This window comes from Diadema setosum, chromosome 18 (assembly GCF_964275005.1).
Source record: "Diadema setosum chromosome 18, eeDiaSeto1, whole genome shotgun sequence".
Classification (NCBI taxonomy): domain Eukaryota; kingdom Metazoa; phylum Echinodermata; class Echinoidea; order Diadematoida; family Diadematidae; genus Diadema; species Diadema setosum.
This window is the reverse complement of record NC_092702.1, coordinates 34979901-35003525: the sequence shown is the minus strand read 5'-3', so window position 1 is coordinate 35003525 and position 23625 is coordinate 34979901. Positions and strand designations below refer to the sequence as shown.

General features: G+C 37.9%; 1 protein-coding gene across 5 annotated transcripts in view; it reads right to left on the bottom strand.

Annotated features, from left to right (window-relative positions):
- LOC140241808 (cGMP-specific 3',5'-cyclic phosphodiesterase-like) overlaps positions 1–23625 on the bottom strand; it is a 169022-nt gene that overhangs the window by 23020 nt on the left and 122377 nt on the right. For all 5 annotated transcript variants that reach the window (XR_011902107.1, XM_072321558.1, XM_072321559.1 and 2 more), the window contains 4 exons: positions 22135–22242; positions 17021–17130; positions 14625–14712; positions 3656–3756 (listed from right to left, as the gene is read on the bottom strand). Coding sequence is in view for 4 of the 5 variants with exons in the window: in XM_072321558.1 (XP_072177659.1) it covers positions 3656–3756; positions 14625–14712; positions 17021–17130; positions 22135–22242 (407 nt within the window). In the remaining variant the exon portion in view is untranslated. The remainder of the gene's footprint in view (positions 1–3655; positions 3757–14624; positions 14713–17020; positions 17131–22134; positions 22243–23625) is intronic.

The following is a 23625-nucleotide window of genomic DNA, read 5'->3' as shown; positions in this document are numbered from 1 at the left end:
GATTGATGGGGTACATTTTAGATTATTTAAAATCCACAAAAAATAATGATGCCATATATCTCAGAATATTTCAGCAAGAGAAATACATGACAGTGCATAACCACAACATTGTAAATCAGCGCATATAAACACAATATGCCAAACATCAGTATGTCTGTGTATTACATGGAAAATTCTACATCCACTCTGTTTTGTGCTTTCGATAGGATTTGGAACATGTGACAGTCAAAACTAATGGAAAATGAATTTGAGGGGGGAAAAATGTATACATGTAAAAAGTACAGCAGGAAGCGAACAGACTTGAATTATTTGTTATCAAATTACCGTCATAAATTATGACTTCTCTCTTAACTCGTTGAGGACGGTTTGATTTTGCTACAACACGCATTTCCCATAGACGCTTGCCCGAGGATACTCGGGACTCGTCCTCAACGGGTTAAAAATACAGAAACTTAAATGATATGAAGGAGGTTGATTTGTGATGCTGTCACAAATATTTCCAGCCTCAGGAGTGGATGGTCACATGGCATTAACTTTTAGCTTGTGGCGAGCTGTGTAAGGTGACATGAAAGCATCCTGATAGAAGGGTAAGCAAAATACACTGTAATCCACAGAACCAGGCAAGGAGACATACATCTGAGTGTCACATGCAGACACAGTGCAGAGTGCTAAGGGTTTTGCTACAATGTATAACATACACAGCCACAACGATCGCCGCAGCGGGCTGTGACTTGTGTTTGCTTCTTCTTGCAAACTGTCTATTTGGCAACCATCTAGCCAGGAACTGGTGTAACTTTGTTGATTTAGTTACCACATTTGCATTGCGGAAAAATGATTGCTGCCTGTGTGTCCTTTGAATACTTGCCTGACCGATATCTGGTTGCCCAAGGCAATCGGGCAAGTGGGTTTATAGTGCCCTGCTATTAGTCATAGGTCTGACTGGAACAGAAATTATACAACAGCAAAGCCACCAGGACTTACAGTCAATACCTTCTCTCTCTCTCTCTCTCTCTCTCTCTCTTGTTTAGTCTCATTCTCCTATCAACCAGAGAACCTCTAAAGCAGTGATATAAAAAAGAAATACATGTATAGAAAGTATATTCTTTTAGTATATCATTTTCTTTAGTTCATTTCGCACATTTTTTTTTCCTCACTTCTATAGACAAATTCAATCTGCAGGCTTCACTGTTAAATCTTCATTTCTCCTTGAAAGTCACCTTCCCCCATACTCCACTCCACTCTACTGCCAGATCTTCCTCCGGCAAGGACATAATATGTTGCTTATAACACCATCTCATCTGATGTAGACATTTCCCACATTAGAAACAAATCTCGGTGTCAGCCGCAACTGATCCCGGCGAAGTTGCCATTCAGCTCCATGGCAACCACATCTCCCTGCACACCTCTCTTCCGCCGAAAATCCCCACAAAGGCACATTGTAAAATTAATGAATAACTAACTAGAGCTGCGTGCGACAAGATCATCTCAGCATCTGCCGGAGTTTGTCATTACACACATGCTGACTGGATCGGTGGAAGGGGGGGGGGGATGGCATCTTGCTCAGACTCCATAAAGTCCGAGTGGATTTGCCCTTCAGCTTCCTCTATTCAGCCATAAAAAGAGTCTTCTTACTGCATCAGATGCTAACTACTCCTGCTTTGAATCATTTACACCTTGTGGCACAGCAAGAGTGAAGCAGTAAACACAAAAGATGCAGAGCAAGCACGCTGAGACGTGAACAAAGGATTTTAAAGATGGTGTATTTTCCATGACTGCTTTTTTTTTTCTTTCTCTTGAAAGCACAGATCTGACATGCATGCACAAACACAAATAAGTACAAATATACAGACACACACACACACACACACACACACACACACACACACACACTATCACTATCACTCATAACACATGGCTTTAAAACTTTCTCTTGCATTCACCGTGAAGAAAGAATTCTTTACCCTGTCCACTTCCAAAAACACTTTACGAAGGAATAGGGCAAAGCTCAAGGAAAATGTTTATTTATTTATTTCTTTTTGCTCTCTCACTCTTTCTCACTAAATGACTACGAGTTGTAATAATCCCCACTTGGAAAATGCCTGGTCGTTCCAAAATTATTGTTACTAGAAGGGATACAAAATAATGTGGGACTGTGCATACTACAAATCAATTTAAGAGAGAAAGATATGCTTGAACGTATGTTTTCCTCAGTGAGAGACTTCTGAGAAAATATCAAATGTCTTCAAGTGCTTTGCTGTTCTGACAATCTTCACTCGAATGAAATGAAGAAACAAGAGACATGAGTCGGCCCAGGGTAAGATTATGTTTTTTTGTTTTGTTTTTTATGTGGTGATTGCTGAATGAGACGATGGGCTCTTGAAATCGAGAGGATTTGGCTCATGTTGGATGAATGAAGCATCCATCATCTTCTGGTCAGGTGTCTGATGAGAAGAGATAATTAGATTTGCCTTCTGAGATGTTGAGTGTCTTCACAGATGTGAGGATGAATGGGAAAAGGATATGTTGCAAGTTGTGAAGTGCTTTCCCAGAACCACCTTGGATATGTTAAAAGTACACATGTCCTACAGCAGTGCTCAATATCAATCAAACCATGAGCATAAGTCTCTCTTTTGACATTCTCAAAAGGAGATGAGCAAAGAATGCTAATGTGTGGACATATGTTACTCACTACAGTAACAGACTTCTTGCAAAACATGTGCCATCAAATTTGGGCTTTATCACTATCAACAATCATATGGCGACACACACACATACACACACCCACACACAAACAAACAAAAAACAAACAAACAAAGCCTGACACAACAGCCTCAAACCACAGCACATATCAACTCAGTACTAGTAATCATACAGCATAATACATACAACCTGACTGATATAACCTTTATACATAGCAGTCTCAAATGCAAGTAAAAGTTGCAAGTTGATTATTCTTCAATTGTCCTATGACTCTTTGATCACACCCCATTTTCACATTCAAGTGTGATTTTCTTCAATTTTGTCTCCCTCTACAAATTAGATCAAACTTTCACTCCTCTGAATAATATCTTTCTTTCATTTTCACATTCTTTATGCAATAAGCAAACAAAGAATGAATTTTTTTAAAAATCTAAAAAGACATGTAGTATTGGTGTTAATATCTACCTATCAGTATGTGATTTTGGTATGAGAAGTTAATACCTCGAGGGATTTTGACATGTGGTTAGGTCTTTTCCCTCCCATGGAATATGGCAGGGTTTGAAATGATAGTTTCTTCAGCAATTTCCAATGTTTTAATCTTTCCAAAGCATTGAGACAGAAGAAAATAGATATGGATCATCCTTTCAGATGAAACACGTGATTAAACAACTCCAATTATCCAAAATTTCATGAGTTTCCCACTGAACTGCATGAGGATGCAATAGAAATTTGAAACACGTACTACAGTTGTACACATTACTTGCAGAAAACATATCTACCGTATCAGCACTGTTAAAATCCTCCTGCCCCATGTATTTGTTTTCAAAGGTTGCTCTCCTACAGCAAAGTTTTTCTGTTCTTTCAACACCCAAGCAGCATGCCATAACCTGCCCCTCCCCCCATCCCCTTCCCAAACCATAAGAAGGATGGAAGTATTTTTGGAAAGCCAACTTACTTGAAGTAGATGGCTAAATCTGTTGACAGGATGGCGCTCTCAAGGATCCTGATGGCCTCGCGATAGTCCTCCGGCGACAGAAACTCAAAGATGTTGTTGCCCTGGACAGATTTTATCAATGAAAGGAAGGACATACTGACATCAATACAAAATAAGAAAACTAGAAACAAAAACATTCAAATACATTGCATTCACGCCCATACATTACAATGTAAGGCCAAGCGATTTCAAATGACAGCTTCTCAAAGAGACGACATTGCCCTGGACAGATTTTATCATGGCAGAGAAGAGGAGGGACGCATAATACATCAATTTCACCATGGCACACAAACAGATCCAAATGGGAATGAAAAAAGAGAACAAGTATGAATGTAACTTGTCAAGTCCTGTTCATTCAAATATAAGGCTAAATTATTTCTGGGGCAAACAGCTACATAAATCTTGATATGACCACTCTTGCTCATTTGATTTTGAGACACTCATTAATCATAAAAGATGCTCCTCTTTTTTTTTTTTCGCATTCAGTGCCAGAAACCTTGCATGCAGACAAATCTGCTGGAGATGTTAACAGAGTCAGCGTATCAAATGAAAGGGATGGGTTCGGCGCACAAATAGGCTGCTACAGGGTATCTTACATAATGTGACAACCATGTTTAATGAGACTGCGTGAGAGAAACATATCTGCGGGTCTTGTGGGATTCATTTCAGTACAGACATTACTTCATTTAGGCTAACAGGGCTCCAATATAATACATCCTCAGCTGGTCAACCATGCATTCCAGTATAAAGCTAATGAGTGTGTGTTTGCATGATTTACCATGACTTAGGTATAAAAACCACTAAGCTCTAATATGCCAATACACATTATATCCAACTAAATATGCTACAGCAGCATCCATATATTTTCCATTTGGGTTTTTTTTTTCCCCTTCAACATTGTAATGTAAAGTTGTTAGGTCAACTGCCTCAATCAAGACATCAATGTTTCAAATCAATTACATCATTCTTAATTCCTTGATTAGCTATATCCTATATCATAGAGTAGGTGTTAAGACCACCACTCCTCGTTACTTTCAGTGATATCTATTCATCTCCATGCTATGTGGTTTTCAAGTATGCATGATTTCAGACTTTGACCTTGGCCTCTCTGCTTCATCAGTTTTTACCACATCTAATTAGGACCTTTCCACTCATGAAGGTGTTGTGGTTGGTACAATAGAGCCCCATACTTTGGAAGTTGTTAATAATTAGTAAGATACCAAATTAGACCTTGCCATTGATATCCATTCTTTATCACAGTCCTTCCACACTGATTACTTCATTAATTTGTTATACTTCAAACTGGCATTGCTTCTGACACATATCTGCCAAATCACAAATATGTAAAATAATACAGATGGACAAACAGCTAAACAAATAACATAGATATACAAAAGAAATCGAAAAGATTTTCATGTACTTGGAAAAAAATGTGATCACACATAAAACAAAAATAATAACTCAATATATTTCTCTCCACATATTGCTCACTGTACAACTATAAATGCAAATTGATGATCAATTCTTTCATTGGAAGAATTTGTTAGGATGATTTTTTCTGTGTTACATTCTTTCTTTGGGTTCACCTACCGTAACACACGCCTACCTACTCTCTCTCTCTCTCTCACACACACACACACACACACACACATACGCACATACACACATACACACAGTGATCTCTTGGGTATGCGTGTACCATTCTTTGCTCATTCTATCCTGTGTATCCCACATGTTGATATCCTATGCAGCTCCCCCCCCCCCCGCCAGCTTGATGGAATAAGGCCATTCATTGTGCCATATGATACCTTGCACCCTACAAGGCAATCTGTGTAATGAGATGCATGTATGTGCATACACACACACACACACACACATATTATCCTCCCACGAGAGATCAAAGTGGGAGAAAGCACTTAAAGCATCGTTGACTCCATCAGACATGATAAAGAAGATACAAAATGAAATGAAGGAAAACCCTCATGGAACAGATCCAATTTTAGAGGAGAGATCAATTCAGTTCACATCATGCTTAGATACACAGGCATGAGCAAGAGCAGATAGCATTTACACAGGAAGCATGCCTCCAACACTTTCTTTTATTTGGTTTTTCACAAACCACGAAATTGGGAGGCTGGAAGGAAGTACTCTTAGAGTACAACTATTCATTACTGCTGTCATGAAGAGTTAATTTTGAGACCATTTACCATTATCTCAGCACACTCAAATTTTGCTTCAAGGAACAGATTTTGTTTCTCTCAACATGGTTTCTAACAACAACAAGAAGGATTTTGTAAGATCTCGATCTCTCTCTCATAAGAAAAAAAAAAAATAGCTAAACACAGCACGATGGGAAATCTTGAAGCCCATACTACACAGAACAGGGAAAATGACCGAGTGCCATCAAGAAGATGGGGCACAGCTATCAAAGGTCAGGACGGGGAGGGAACGAGGACTTGAGCACAAACAACAGACTGAAGAGGAATCGGTGACCCACAGAATGGTGTCAATTGAGCTCCCCACTGTTGAGTTAGGTTTCGATTGAAGGGCTCCCAAGACAGCACCCAATTCTGCAGAAAACACACACTTACGACACCCTCCTTCCATGAAATCAGTCAATGTGTCACAAACACCAAGTGGGGGGATGACGAGTGGAGGAGGAAGTAAGGGAAGAGAGGAGCGGAAGAAAATGGGAGAGAAAAGTAGAGCACACACCACACACGTATGGCTTCAGGAGATAGACATGGTGGCAGGTGGTTATGATGACGATAATGATGACAATGATGATAATGATAGTAATAACAAAAATAATAATAAAAATAAGAATTACAATAATAATAATAAAAATAATGATGATGATGGTGATGATGATAATAATAATAATAAAAATGATAATAATAATAATAATAATAATAATAATAATAATAATAATAATAATAATAATAATAATAATAATAATAATAATAATAATAATAATAATAATAATAATGATAATAATAATAATGATAATGATGATAATAATAATTATAACAATCATCATTTGGCTTTGCCACGTTGTAAAACACAGCGGTACCAGCGATCTACAGTGCCCTCTTTAGTTCGTCTGTTTAATTCAACTCCTTAGGTTTTGTTTGTTTTTTTTGTTTCTTTGTTTGTTTGGTTTTTTTTTTTGTAAATGTGAAATATGATTTGTAAGGTCGCTCTTACGATCCGCACGATATAGTTGTAGAAATGATCACTTTTTGGTTTCACCATGTTATAGAACACACCGTTTGTTTGTTTTTTGTTTGTTTTTTGTTTGTTTTGTTTTTCTGCATAACTTTATTTGCAGTAGGATGAAATTGATTTAAATATCTGTGTATGACTGCATTCATTTTTAGTTGCTGTTTTTTTTTACTCCAATATTTATCTATCAATATGATAACTTTTAAAGTTTTTTAATGTGTGATTTATTTATAATGAATTTTATCATATGTACATTGTATGTTAGGGTGTGTGCAATTTCTCTTCAGTTGATGCCTTATCTTTGTTGTTATTATTGGTCCTATCAATTTTTATGATAGTGTGAGTATAGTTTGTCTTTTTTTTTTTTCGGGGGGTGTCCATATGAATCAGTTGTGTAAAATGTCAGTTTGTTTTATTTCTTTTCTTTATGTCTCCCTGTTGTAAAGCTGTAAAGTTTGATGTAAACCAAATATGGTTAGTCTTCGGACTTTTATTTGGTGTTTTTTTAATAAAACCGAAATTGAATTGAATTGAATTGAATAATAAACATAAGAAGAAGAGGAAGAAGAAGAGGAGGAAGAAGAAGAAGAAGAAGAAGAAGAAGAAGAAGAAGATGATGATGAAAAAGACAGCAAGGAACAACAACAACAACAACAACAATGCTGGCAATACTGTCTCTTAAATCAGTAGAGTTTCTTCATCACTGGTACCTCACTTCAAGAGGGCCCTGTCACTACTGATATCTTACTGGGTACAGCAAGCAAGAAAGATGAGGAGACAAAACACATGAAGACAGACATCTTGGTGACAGAGAGTGGGAAAGAGTATGAGACACAATGTAACTGCAGTATCTATAAAAATCAAACAAATGGATTAATCTAACATACATGTAGCAATAACAATATCTTGAAAGACTTTTAAAAACTCAATTAACCAAGCTGAGAGTAGAATGGTTTAAAAGCACAAAAGAGAAACACACTGACACATCTCAATCATGGGAAGACACACACGCACAAATCAATACAAATGCGATAGGTGAGCGTACACGTAATGTGGTAGCGTCTTAATGTTTGGTAGGATGGGGAGATGTCACAAATTGCCAAGGGGGGGGGGGGGGGTAGTGAGAAATCTGAGCAGAACGGAGCTGCAGACAGATGGGAAGGATGAATATATACATCCGGCAACTCTATTGAGAACAGGGGATTACCGCGATGACGATAGAGGGGATAAGACTTTGCTGCCTATGGATGATTTCAGCATCAGCGGCAGTCTCCCTCATCACAAGAACTCGCAGACTGAAATCTGTCGATGGCACCACTGCTGTCATCAGCAAGACCTCAGAGATGTCGCCATTACATAAACAATCATCATTACACCTCATCTTTCTAACCCAGGATAATCTCTGTCTCTGTCTCTCTCTCTCTCTTAGTCCCATTCCTTTTTTCCTCTCTCCCTCTTATGATTGCTTTTCACAAGCACAGGCCATGGCTTCCATATCATCTATTTATATTGCTTAAATGAGAAATAACTTCCCTATTAGATTGCTTGGCTTAAATCTATAGTCCTCTAGTATTTTCTTTTCTTTTCTTTTTTTATAGATTTACTTGTAATTCTAATCTCCAGAGAGCTTTCCCCTTAAGCATTTTATCAAGGCAAAACTGTAAAGAAAATAAGAGAGAACATTGTCAATGGGGATAATAATGCAGATGGCAAGATAAAAAGAAATCAAATACATATATTTTTAAGACAAAAATACAGCAACTATTAAACCCTATTTCACAACACTTTGTAGCACTGAAGTATATGTTTCGTAATCTTCCACAAGTGGGATAAATGTTTGCAAGTCAAGCAGTTATACGTGCTTAAGTGATATTTCACTACCTCCTGATGTAATGAAAAAAGCAATAACTACATTCATTTGCAATTACTACCAATCAGCACAAAATGCTTGTGATTCTTTTACGGCACATCCACGGTCAAAGACTGGGTACAGCCCATACTTTTCTGATATGAAATGTGACTTGACAACTTCACAATGGGAAATGTGGAAGCATCTCTCTGAGCAAATCGTTTCTCAAGTTAATGAGAATGAGCAGTCCTGAGTGATCCGAAGGGGAGGGCTTCGGGGAAACAGGAAGAGGCAGAGAAGCTGCAGGGCGGGGAGGGAGGGGGGATGTATAGGAGGAGGGGTCACGAAAAGGAAACACAGAGATGGTGGAGGGATGAGAGGAAGAGAAGACTACTTGGGCGCTCATGGATGACCTTATTGAATTATTGCACGACAATTTGGGGCTAAATTGAATTTGCGCAAATTTACACTTTAAAGCCCAGGGGTAAAACGGAGTCCACTGGCAATCAGGAGTGCATGGGATGGACTGCGTAAAGCGACTTCAGCTGCGTGACCAGATCACCCAGGCTTTGATGTCTTACTCTGCACACTCAGAATATGAGCATGCTCAGTAGAAGGATAGTGCCATTGAGACTGGATATGAGGGATTCCACGTACAGTCAAACTTGCCTTAGTGGCCCCCTGTCTATAGCAGCCACTGAAAAATCTCCCCAAGAGAAAAGCCCTGTTAAAGACCCTGTGTACAGCGGCCACCTGTCTAACGTGGCCATCAGCCACAAACTTTGTTTCCCTGAGAAGATTTAAACCTGTCTATAACCTGTCTTAAACCTGCCACAGACCCAATGGAGCCGTAGGCGAGCCAGAAATTCAGCGTGCTTTTCTGCTTTGTAGCCGTGCAAGTCATTCCTGGGCCATGTTCAGTGATCGCCACCACTGCATTCATCACTCATTCAGTCGTAATACTGCACTAGTGTTAAGCTTTCTTCACGACTGTAAACATGTTACTGTGCAACAATTTCATAAACACCGGCACTGTTCAATGCATGAAACACAGTGTGCATCATACATTTGTACACACATTCATGTACATGTACATGTAAGTACTTAGAGATTTATACAACGATTACACATGTACATGTAGGCAATGCACTCAAAGTTATAACGGCCACTTTTTTCATCTCCCTTGGGTGGCCGCTATAGACAGGTTTGATTGTACTAGAAATATTAATGATATCGGCTTTACTGACTTTATATTTTGGGGATTTGCATGTTACCAAAGATTGTCATAGTAACAAGCTACCTCAATGACGGATAGTTCATGATAACAGATTTACCTCACATGGTGGCCATAAACCTCTCAGGCTAATTAAACAAGTGGTTAAGTTTCATGATCACAGGCACTGTAATTATCAAAATGAAACCCTCAGATGATAGAGGAGAGCAATTCACAGGTAGTCCAACCCTTGGCAGAGAGCCAAATCAAATACTTAGTAACCAAACATAGCATGTTATTTTTCTTCCTGCATGTGGGTACCACAGGCTAAAACAAGAACATTTAAATACCGGAACTAACATCAGTTTAAAAAAAAGAATAAAATGATTTTATACTGTACAACATCACTGATGAATTTTTTTAAAGCACACAGTATTCACAGAAATTCCTAAATATGACAGCAGAGCTTCTAATAAGACAAAGACACATCCATCATAAGCCATAAAGAATGAATAAAGTCAACCAATCTTAATTATTTCAAGAATTGTTATTTGTGTTTAAGGTGACAAAACTGACAAATCTATAGACAGACTTGAAAAAAGGGGTCTGCGTTTTCTCCTAATGGCCAAGTAATCAATCTTGAAGTACCAGTTGGTGCTGTTCTTTGCAGATCTGCACTGACAGTTTGGTGTCAAAGCAAAGCCATTAGAATCTGCCTCAAGTGCTGAACCGCAAACACCTTTGGTGTGGAATATTGATAACAGTCGAGGCAAATGTGCAAATGAGGCAAGGGGCCCAAATCAGGCCTCTATCAAACATGGTCTGCTGGGAAGTTAATGCGGCTTGACATTCACTCAAAACAGCCAGAAGGCAAAGAAAATATGAAGGGCTATAATCCTTAGAGTGAGTTTGCGGGGAAATGTCCGGAATCCAACAGCAGCCCTCTGGCAGGCATAACCCTTTACACTGCGATCAATGGAAGTTTTTGTGTATTGACAATGCCAATGGAATGTAAATACTTATTTCTTTCTCTCAGCTATAGTTGTGTCTCCTGCTGTAGATGTGTGTGTGTGTGTGTGTGTGTGGGGGGGGGGGGGGACCTGAGAAAGGTATACATGCTTTGTACTTATATACATTCACAAGGGGTTTATTACATGCTCCTACCGTTCAATCATTTTTGAAAAAGGATGACTATGAATTATGCTTTTTATAGCATGAGTTATTTCAGCTCCTTAGTTAGTGAGTTTTCAATAACTCCACAAATGCATGAAAACACCATGTCTAGATCTATTATCACTTCTGTTTTAACCACAGAATGTTTCAACTACGATCAAGGACACACGCTACCTCAGGTCTGCTTTCATTTGCTCTCTCTATCCCTCTGTCTCCCCCTCTCCATGAACTCTTAGACAGAATACTGTCTCTTCTTTTCAAACAAAACTGGCTGCTACACATGTTACAAAGAAGAGAAACAAAAATTATAATAAATGTATGTATCTCACCCCCCCCCCCAAAAAAAAAACAAACAAACCAACAACAACAACAAACAAACAATAATTGAACTACAACAACAAAAACCAAGCCAGAAACACATGATCCTCCTGACTGGTTCCCATCTTTTGAAAGAGTGTAAACCATGACAAAGCATCACTGCTACTTTTTTATGCCATTTTTTTTTTTTTTTTTTTTTTTTTTTTTACAAAAGACATATTCTTTTATAATAGTCCAAACTCTTTCATTAATTTGTCACTTTGCGAGATGAGAAAGTTCTGGCAAATCATTATGAAGTAGCACATGTCTATACATAAATTCATCAAAAGAAAAGGGAAAAAAGGTTTTTTTTATCCAATAGCCATCGAATTTGGATGATAATTAGCACAGGCATGGACAGGACAACAGGACGCTATCTGCCACCTACAGAAGCACAAGTGAGGCACGTACTTTGATGTGGAGTTATTGGCATGCTGGGTGATGGGATAGAATGTATGATCATCATCAATGCTGCATGAAGACCATTACAGAAAAATCACTCCCTCAGGCACAATTCGCCTATTTTCAAACCATTTCAGGTGATTACTTTAGCCATAAGGTGAGGTATTCTTCTCACGAGAGGATGATAGAAGTATATTATCTTAACCACCACAATAGCTTGCTAAAAGCACTTTCACATAGTCATATCTCAGCTAAGGAGACATTCTATGTGACAAAAATAATATATCTTAGCTGAATTCTCTTGTGTGTAACTTCCTTTCAAATTCCTCACAGCAATGTACCCCTGAAGAATTCAAGCTTCAGTAACAACAAAGAAAAAACAAAAAGGAAACAAACAAGCATACAAAAAACAAAAAAAAACATAAAACATAAAACAAAATATTCTTGCAATTTATAGAAGAAATGATCAGCAGGGCATATGCCAACATCAATTTATCTACCTACAAAATACTTCATAAAATATACAGTCATATTGCCATCAGAATCTCTGTCACATGTCACTCAGACTTTCCTTTGGTGAAGGAGGCAATCATCCTACAGAGATGAAGCATAATCAGCAATTTTCTGCACAAACTGTTCACAGGGCCTTGCTTCCTTCCTGTGGTTAATCAACCTGATTACCTTCTAAACACAGAATCTGGAGAGAAAAACAATGACGGGCAATCACAGACAGACAGACAGACACAGATATAAACCCAAATACACACAAACACACACACACATACACACATGCACACACACACACACACACACACATACACTCACACACACACACACACACACACACACACACACACACACACACACACACACACAGACACACAGCCTTGGAAACACACACAGGCATTGCAGACTGACTGAGACCTTGGCATATATTCATCAGTTTACTGCAGAATTCCACGCACTGATAGACAGGGGGATGGCACAAGTGGAATGGAATGCTTTCCCTCCAAGCATGATGCAGTGCAGCCGAGATGAAGGTGAGGCTGCACATTTTTAGTCATGCTTTCAGTATCGTAATGAGGTAAATGAACCCTGAAATCATGCACTCAGTAGCTCCTTCCCACAAGGTTGTACTGCTTTATGCTTCACTGGCTCTTGAAGGCATGCACAATGACATGGAAAAAGAAAATCAATATCCTAACTTTCCACCTGCCTTAGATATGCAAAAGGGTGTAAATCATTTGTAAATTGATTAAAAAAGGTAACTTTATACATTTATTCAGGACTCTGTATTTTTTTTTCTTACTACTTCAGGATGCTCCCACACAAGGAGGAAGAAGAGCCCTTGATGAGAAATGGTAATCCTTCTCCCAAGATCTGAATCTATTTGGGACTGGGGTGAAACCAGGCGGCAAATCTCAGAAATGGGCTAATCATCAGAGCGATGCAAATCTAGGGTGGCGCTAACGGGCACTGCTTCGTGAGTTTGAAAACTCGACCCTGATTACAAACCCCCAAGAGTATGTTGATGAAACATACATTTTTGACAGCACAGTCTTTACAGACAGGCCAGGCTCTTTAACATTTACCATTTCCCCCAAAGATACGGCCACAATACAATTGAACAAAAGCATGGTTAAACTTGATCGTGTGGAATTTTATTCACATTTTTCTTCCCCTATACCAACAAGCTCACTCACTGCAAACGGAGCAAAACATCAGCATGATGACATTGTGGCAATTTTCTACACATAAATCCCAATAAAACAGCTCTGGGCACCCTTTGTAGAGGTCTCCAGCTTACAACACAATAAATACTACGTGAAAACTCCTCCAATTCCTTTTTCCACACTCCCTTTCCGTAAGTAAACAGGTAGCGAAATTGCAATTTCCTTTGACTTTTGGCGATGAAAACAGGAATACTGCTGGCAAAGACATGTGAGACATCATGTGACTGCCATGCCGGTAGCAAAATTCTTGATATCACTACTGCAATACAAAAAAAAAAGGAAAAAAAAAAATGGACACCAAAAAAAATAAAAATTGTTGAGGAGAAAGTGATTAGCTTTTCATAGTTTTTTTTTTTTTTTTCTTGATGTACTACCAGCAGGTGGAATGTTTGTTCTTGTTCCCCATGGAAATCCACTCAAAGTTCATTTCAAACGTTTGTCCTCTCATGAGACGAAAACAAACAGTCAGAGCACACACGTTCTTTACATATCTGCTAGTTTCCTTTTACCAGATTAGTGACAGCAATTGCAAAGATACCTTTTAAAATGGTTTGAAGGGGCCAGTAACACTATAATGCCAAATGAGGGGAGGGGGGAAGGGGAAGGGGGAGGGAGAGGGGAGGGGGAGGGGGTGATGGAATGATGTACTTGACGAGAAAGCCATTCTCTTCAGATGGACATAAGCATGCTACTCTAACTTAACATTTTGAGATGGAGTAAAGGAGCCTGGGAATCATGAATTTTTCTTGGCATATTTTGAATGCCACACACTTGACAATATACAATATACAACAAAAAATTACACTTACATAATTTAAAAAAACACTCTACAAAAGACACAGCAAAAACCACACATTTCAACATAGAAACAGGATATTGACTAATATGTGCAATAGCACTTTTTTCGCTCGTTCTCCACATCATAACATTTGACAACACAGGCATATAGCATCACACAAGGCAACTTTCCAAACTCACCTCACTGTTCAAGATCATGATGCAGTGATCAAAGTGATGGTGCTCCATGGTTGAGGTACCGTACAACAGGGACAACGGGGAAGACGTCCTATGGAAGAAATGCAGCAAATAACCATGAAGAAGTCTACTGCTGAGAAGGAAAGACAATACATCGACATGGAGAAGATGTCCATAACAAAAATATATCATATGATTACACATACTGATGACATTCCTACTTAAAATCAATTCTGAGGGATGGTTCAGATTACATCACATTACATAAACTCTACACAATATGAAAAAAGGTACACTAAAATTCACATTTCTAATTTTCTCATAAATCTTTTTTTCAAGCACACATTGAGAATACTTTGACTCTTAAGTTAAAGGGATGATTTTGTATTGGTGGAGATGGAGATTGGGCTTTTAACTTTTTGCAAGATACCAAGAAACCCCTCATGAAATACATCTAAGAGGAATTTAAAGTTTATTTGATGAAAATTGGTTTTGCAATGGCTGAGATATCCAAAAACAAAGTAAAACCAAGCAAGCCCAATAAAAGGTGGGACCCACCTTTTATTAGGTGTTTTGGATATTTCAGCCACTTCAAAACAAATTTTCATCAAATCAAAGTTGAATTCCTCTTGAAATTACATGCTCTTTTATCTTTCATAGGAGGTTTCTCATCATTTCACCTAAAAATGTTGGAAACCTGAAGTTAGGTGTCAACCAAAACTATACGATCCCTTTAATGAGAGAAATATTGAAACTAAATTTCTTTATTCAAAAGAAGCTCAGTGTACTGATATCTTTGGACAACTTTTCCTCAAGATTTCTCTCTTCAATATCCAATGAAGACAGGTTCTACTTTCAGCTTTGCAGAACCAGACAAGCTTGATGAAAAGAGATACACACATGTGGCAAAGTAATGATGCAGGAACCAATCACAAGGGCCATTCATCAAGGTGGCTGGATATTGCCCTGACATTATGGCTCAATTTGTGATGATTGAAATGTTCATACAGACAGAAAAGGGTTCACGACGTTTGAGATCAGTGTGTGTCTGTGTGTGTGTCCGTGTGTGTATGTGTGTGTGCACAAATTCATCTTCCTTTTTCATTGTTTTTGTTACCTTGGTATGTATGCTGTCCGCTTGTATTCAGTATGTTTCATTTCATTTCCTGTCATATATTTTCATATATTTTCATATTCAACAAAGAGTAGCAGTGTACAAAACACAGAATGATAAAAGCAATACACAAATTCTGCATACATTGAAATATGATATAAAAATGATAAACTGAGAAGGCTACAGATGCATGATATTTAGTGAATAATGTTTGAGTTGGTTTTTTTTTTTTTTTAATTTGATATGATTAATATAATTGAATGTGTGTAATTGGGTGTAGTGTGTGTAAACGCATGTGTAAGGTCAATTTTGCAGATGTCAAGTATTTACGGTAAAAGGCCTTGGTGCAATTGTGCAACACAAGAGACATATAGGATGCATCTTGTACTTGCAAGGCAACTGCTTTAAACTTTTATCATGCTCTCTCTGAAAGATGATGAGTTTTCTTACGAATCCATGCTTCTTTAAGAATTCAACATAAACATGCAAATTAAGCCAACAAGTGCAAGAGTATTTGAAAAATCATGCATTCCATAAAATTTTCATTTTCAGCACAAATATTCTGGTTAAAATAAATGGAAATGTTAGAAGAATAAGTTCCTTGTGCAAGAAAAGGACTTGATAGTTCTGCATGAAATATCACACAAAGATAAGTTCAAACAGAGAATAATAATGCACAATGCACAAATTAAAGACTTCAGCAACTTTCTGTTTCTATTCAATGGCACATTTATCAACAACACTCATGTCAAGACAATTTGACATATTCAGGAAAATATTGGCTGCATTCACCTTGTCATATACATGTAAGAGAATGTATAAATTCTGGGGGCTCCATTCTATAATGCTCTTTCTTTCAACAATCTGCCACTTACACTAATTGCAGCCACCATGGCAAAAGGTACACAACCACCAATCAGCATAAAGTACCTTTCTTGTCGGCCCAGCAGCTGCTATTATTGTATTGTTGAACAAATGAACATGTGCTGCAGGGGCTTCAGAAGCCGCGAACAATTCCTGTATTCTTGTTACACTTGAGAATTGGTGTTGATTGGCGTTTACATCTTTATTGAGGTGAATATTTTGTGACTTGCTTGTTCAACTACTTATTTTCACTGTGTGTAACTGTGCTCATTTTTTTTTTTCTTTTCTTTTCTTTTTTGAGGGGGCGGAGGGGGAAAAAGAGAGTGAGGAATAGAAATATACTGCACTTTACTGTAAACCAGCTGTTTCTCTCTCTCAATGTGAGAATGCACATCTCATGAATGTGAAATGAAAGACTTACTTGACTTGGAATGTGTTGTTGGTGCCTCGGTGATCCAGGTCATGACAGAGGCAGGCAACGATGAGGGCAAATATTTCCAGCTCTGTCATGACAGATCTCAGCTTCCCCGTCTAAAACATACAAAAAAACAAACAAACAAATTTAAAAATGTAAGTCAAACAACCCATCAGTTGCTGTTCATTACTCACAAAGAGTAACTTTCATCTTATATAAGTAGTAGCAGGTTGTAGTAGTAAGTTTCTGTCTTAATACAACAAAGAACATATATTTTAAAGCTGCTGGACAAACACAGTTGATTGTATAAACAGGACACAGCTTGTCTCCCATAGACGAGATTCATACACTTAAGAGGCCGTCTGAAACAAATACACAAACAACATGGTATTGATCAATAATTTATGGATAGATCAATACGATGCTGAGTTATTGTGAAAAATAACTGCCAAGACAGTGGCGTTGAAGATGTTTTGAGGCTTGGAGCTGACTGCTAACACGTCAGAGAGCTGGAATTGCAAATTGCAAAACCTGTGCAGTCTACAGATTCGCCAATACATTCCCCTCACTTTCATGCAAGACAGGTAAGATAACACAGTAACCTTTACTTGCTACTTGCACATGCAGAATTATTCATTGAACATGATAGCTTGTTTGCCTTCAAAATGCAGCTACTTCTCAGCCTGCATGTCTTTTCATGTCACGTAGAACAGACTGTCTGAAAGTGCGGAGTCTTGAATCTACCCAAATATTTGTTTGATAGTCCCTGTCAGAATGTGCCAAACCATGTGAATCAAAATACATCTATTCCTAGATCCTTTAAAATGGAGAATTATAAGACATGTTACTGCCATGGCATGATTCACTAACACGAAACCGCTCCTTCAAAAAATTGTTGTTGTTGTTGTTGTTTTGTTTTTTTTTTCTCCTTACCACTCTATCAAGCCCAGTGCAGCTTCATTAATAGTTAAAGGTAAACAGCAGTCAAATATTTGAGTACAGGAGTAAACAGTCTTCCCGTATATCTGTATATGGAACATAAGTTTGATAAGTAAGCCTACACAATGTTGAGGCTACCTATCCAAGCTTTGGCTCTGAAGGTCTGTAAACATGCCACTACCGATATGGGAGCAGATGTGAGTTGTCCTACTCAGCTGATCGATACCTTTCACTGTTTAAAAATCAATCAATTGCTATATCATCCACTCTGTGCATTCCACTTGACACGCTTCACATTTAAGAAAGGGATGTTCTACTTTTACCAGTGCTTTTTAGCCATTAGTGGCTTTTCCTTGCACTTTATTCAAGATTAACAAGTTTCACCACTTGAACAGGCAATACAAACATTTGAATGAAAAAAAAAAACAAACTAAAAACCCCTGTTTATTCCTAAAGTGGAAAAAAAAAATGAAATGAGAACACCTACAATGGTTTCATTTGCAAAAAGCTACTGGAAACTAAATGCATTATGTATGTAACACACACAGCAATATTACAGTCTTTTCAGTAGAAGGCTCACCTTAACTCTTTGCTATTAAAAGATTAACTCTTACTTTTGTACACCTCAAAGACCATAGATCCTGCACATATCTAATTTCATTCCAAATGTCCACAGTAACGACGTGAGTCTCATGTGATACTTTCATAGAATTTTAATAACTGGAGATGAATACCCATTAAATGTCATTGAAGTATTTCCCCTTGATGCAAATGACTCAATGAATAAATCAAGGACAATACAACACAGCGTCAAAATTACATAGCTTTGATGTCTCAAAGACCTCATAGAGTACACCACGTCTCATGCATTTTAAATGAAATCATGTGCAGAACATTCTGCGAACCAAGAAGAAAGAGCGGCAGTAAGAGGAAATCTTCATTTTCTGCACACCAAGAAAGCTGGCAGCCGGCAAAGTCATCATACGCAGTGCTCAGGAAATAACTCAGACGTGATTTGCATAATGCATCATTACTCTTCTAATGCTAATCACAGTGCCTCATGAACAGTAATCTGCATTTCACACATGAGCTCCAACATTCTCCTTACAGCACTGAATCAATTGTTCATCACAAGTCTACGACTTTGGAGCTTAATATCAGTACATATCAAATGTATTTCCATGTATTGTATTTGAATTATTACTATATACCCATTTAATTCCTCGCAACTTGGAGTAGTCTTCATTAACCCATTGAGGACTGCTTGACTTTGCTACAACACGCATTTCCCATAGACGCTTGCCCGAGTATACTTGGGACTCGTCCTCAACGGGTCAATGGACCAGTGCATATATATTGCATGAATATTGTCAAGTTGGACTGTTGCAATCAGGGAAGTAGCAGATTTCTCAGGTATTGCACATCACATGCCAAGCTATATCCAGAACTGTGATCATTGTATTCATATTAGTACACACGTCCCTTTTGATAGAAACTGTATCTGATTAAACTGAAAATCAATTACATTACTGCCATTAATCAGGGCATATCAGATCAGGTACAATGCCACACGACAAGCACCACCCTGGTACGACTCACTTATGGTGTCGTTTCTAAATTGACTTGTATTCATTCTGTCCCACATGTCCCACATTTATATTCATTTACATGTGGATGACAATCATCTTCTTTGTTGGAAAAAATATTAATAAAGAATATCCATATCTGTAGCTGTCTTTGAATCGATATCTGTCAAAACAGCCCCTCTATAAACATATTGGCACTAATGGAGTGTGCCGACTTCCAAGTAGCACAGACCTAGTAGTACATGTGCACTAAAAATGCAAAAGGACAGTAAAAGACTCGTATACCTGAACTTGGCATACTGAAATGCTGTGGTTTACCGTGTTATGTTTGGACTTTGGTAGATGTCATATGTTTTTTTCATGAGACGGAGAGATCAAAAGCTTTTGCCACTTCTCATATACATGTATAAATATATATGAGTTAGCCCTTGAGCTGGAAGTTGGAAAATTGAAAATTGAAAATTTGACATTTGAAATCGCTACCTGCCTCTCTTGTCACTTGTGCACTGACCAGAATATGTCAAGACATTTTCAACTCATTCGAAATGCACAAAATTTGTTGTATAATTGCTGCATTCGGCTGTCTGTGCGTATTGATTCTACGGACAAGGTTCCATGACGTCACACATCATTGACACTCACCCGCCTGAGTGGCAAAACTGAAAAACACTAAACGACACCGCAGACATGATATGTGTGCACTGTCATGTGTACAAATTACTATGATGCTACAGTCCCACTCCTGTGTATATCTGTTGCGATCTGCACGATATTCTCGACTTTTTTGCTCTGCTATTAGTTCTGAGTCTTGATTCAGCGAGTCAATAGAGAATTTCAAACACCGTGTTAGTTGGCACTTGTCTGAGCTGAGGATGCGCACCATGACTGTGTTTATGTTTCCTTTTCATTTGGATATCTATTAGATAGATCTAGATCTAGGGCTGAGGGCAATCACCTTGTAAACACCCCGCGTTTGTTTTTCTTTATCATTTGGATCACTAGTATTCTGAGTTGTAACTTTGTCAACTGATGGCCCACAATGTAATTTTGTATCCACGCAGATATCTTAAATCATATTTTACCAAATCACACCAAAATCACAGGAAACACTTCGTGGCTTTTTTCCAGTCACGTAACTTTGAACCAAATCGGTGGTCAGGAAACATTGATATCGTCATCGACTTTCATGTTGTAGCTCAGAACAATTCGCTTTCGCAAGAGATCACTGTCAATATCCTGTACGCTGCCTACACTATCTTCTATCTGATATGGTGCAATGTATATTGTTGAAGTGAAAAATTATAAATCAATGTACATGTACAATGATTATGACAAGTTAAAAGAAGCCTGCTGAGAGAAATGTGTGAGTGTGTGTGTGTATGTTTGTGTCTGCTTTTGTCTGTCAGTACTCTATGTGTGTCCGTGTGCACTCTTCCCTCCAGAAACTGTATTTCTCAACAGATTTCACCGAACGTGCCAAACTCATTAGTACATTGATTTCTGGCTTGCTCCCAGTTACCTGAAAGGTATGTTGCATGATAAGCTAGCAGCTAGACTTCAGATTCAGATTGTGCAGGCAGCATACGCTGCAATCGCTTGCAAAGAATGACGTTTTATGAGTGACAAAACAGACGTTGACTTCGAAGTCAATACTCCCTATGAACCAATTTATTACAAGTTTATATGAATGGTTGGAAATATTTTTAAAAGCTATATTTCTTGTGATTTTGGTGCAATTTAAGATATCTACATGGATACAATAGAAAATTGATAGGCACTGCTGCTCACTTCCCTGGGAATGATCTGTTGTAACCTGGTATAAAAATCTGACTTTCTTGCCATTAACACACACTCACCATCTATTTGTGCAGCCATGAGCAATACACAATGCTTCACCATATATATACTTTAAACTTTCAAAATACCGATGACAAGTCAATATCTAGCACATCTGTTTCAAAGTTTCCAGGCTTCTCACAAGATCTAGGGTAAGCGATTGCACTATCTAGGTAGCTAGCAATGCTCGTACCACGCACCCGCCTGCCTGGCTGGCCTGATAAATCGCACGCAATGGGAAGTGGGACATAATCCTTTGCCTGCTTGCCCGCATATGGCAGTATTTGCCGCATGGGTTAGTGATGTCATTGGAGCCGCTAAAGTTTCACTTTTATATTCTCTTACACAATATAATCTGAGGATCTAATGCTGATAAGATACAACTCCCCATTCAAATTGCTCTGGTGCACCTGGTATGTTTCGTATAGAAATCTCCATCACACGTCTTCTGCATTTCGTAATATCCAACATGTCCCACAGCAAGTATCACAAAACACCCATAGTCTGACATCACAATTCAAATTCATGTGCATCTGCCTGTTCTTCTGCATTTCAACTTCCTCAACATGAGCTGAATGTTATAGCTGCATATTTTGTCAACTTAAGATATTAACCCATTCATCTGTAAATTATAACTGCAATAAAAAAAAAAACCTCTGAACCTTGACCTATGGCACTTAACATTTGAATCCTAAAGCTACAGTGCATCAGATTACTGGATGGTAAGGTATAAAGCAAGCAGGGTTGACACAGACTCACCATGATGATAGAAAACATAGTCTGAGCCACATTGAATGCATGCCGCCAATTGTGATAGATCACTGGTCTGTAGTTCTTGCGGACACTCAGAGTCCACCTGCAGAGTACCTGTATGGAGGAAAAGACATGGAAATCAAATCACTTACTGTAAAAGCTGGGGGGGGGGGGGTCGCACAGGTATCTTTGCAAATACAACGGTCACAGAAATTTTCATAAGATGTTGCTTTCACGATTTGACACGAAGGATATCATGAGAGCACTGATGCCTGTCCACTTGCAATATTTTAGCGTGTTGTTAAATTCATGGCCCAACAGTGATTTGCAAAATTCAAGAAAGTTATAGTCTCATGAAAATAACTGCTTTTACAGTAATCCTTTGTGGTTGCCAGCACACGTGTCAAACATGGAATGAAATCTAGTGTGATTCATGTTAACCTCAAAATATACTGTAAAGCAAGAAATATTTGTGGTATGAAATTTTAGCGAAATAGAGCTGAAGACCTATTTCTTGCCATGAAATTTTTGCAAATTGCCACTAGCATCCAATGCATAATGTAGACAAGAACTGTGGTGTGCATTTTAATTTTGTGCATAATGTAAACAAGAACTTTGGTGTGCATTTCAATTCTATGAATCTTGGTTCGTTCAAAATTACAAAATTAGAATGCATGTGAACATTTCTGTCTTGACAGTAGTCAGAATGAGATCAGATATAGAAGAAATAGCCTGGCTAAAACTTTAGTGAGAAGAATGTGTGTGTATGTGTGTGTGTGTGCGTGTGTGTGTGTGTGTGTGTGTGCGCATGTGTGTGTGTGCTATATGAAGAATAGCACACAGTCACACACATACACACACACACACACATTCTTTTTATGTAATGTCACCTGAATTATTGACCATTTAAAAAAATCTAGATAAAAAACAACACTAAATGACAAAGTTAATAATACAATATCTGACAATAAAATATATTAAAAAAAAAAAAAAGATCATTTATGAGATATATCATCCATAATTTAAATACCATCGAAAACTCAAGTTTGCAAGTCTGGATAGCACTTGTTTTTGTTCTTTGTTTTTTGTTTTTTTTAATAAATTCATTATTATTGTTGGGTATACCCTGCATGGTTATTACATGATGAATGACTCCACATCCTGACATCTACAGTGTTCGCTTAGTTAATGAAAACATGCAACTACTGTAATTTGATGAAACAAGTGCCTCTAAGTAAATGTGTGTTGTAATTACATTTGAAAACAATGTTAATGAAGTGTTTACAGGCTTGAGAGGTTGGTTAACAAATAGATTGTCTTAACTAGGTCTCACTATATGCTGTCATTAGCCTACATCAATGAGAAATGGTTTTCTACTTAAAGTGCATTTCAAGCAATAAGCGATTTCTTTGAAAGTAAAATTTTCCTAAGCACCATAACAGGCTAACTTTCTTCCAGAAATTTAATTTGTGCATTTGATAGTGGAGTATATAGAAA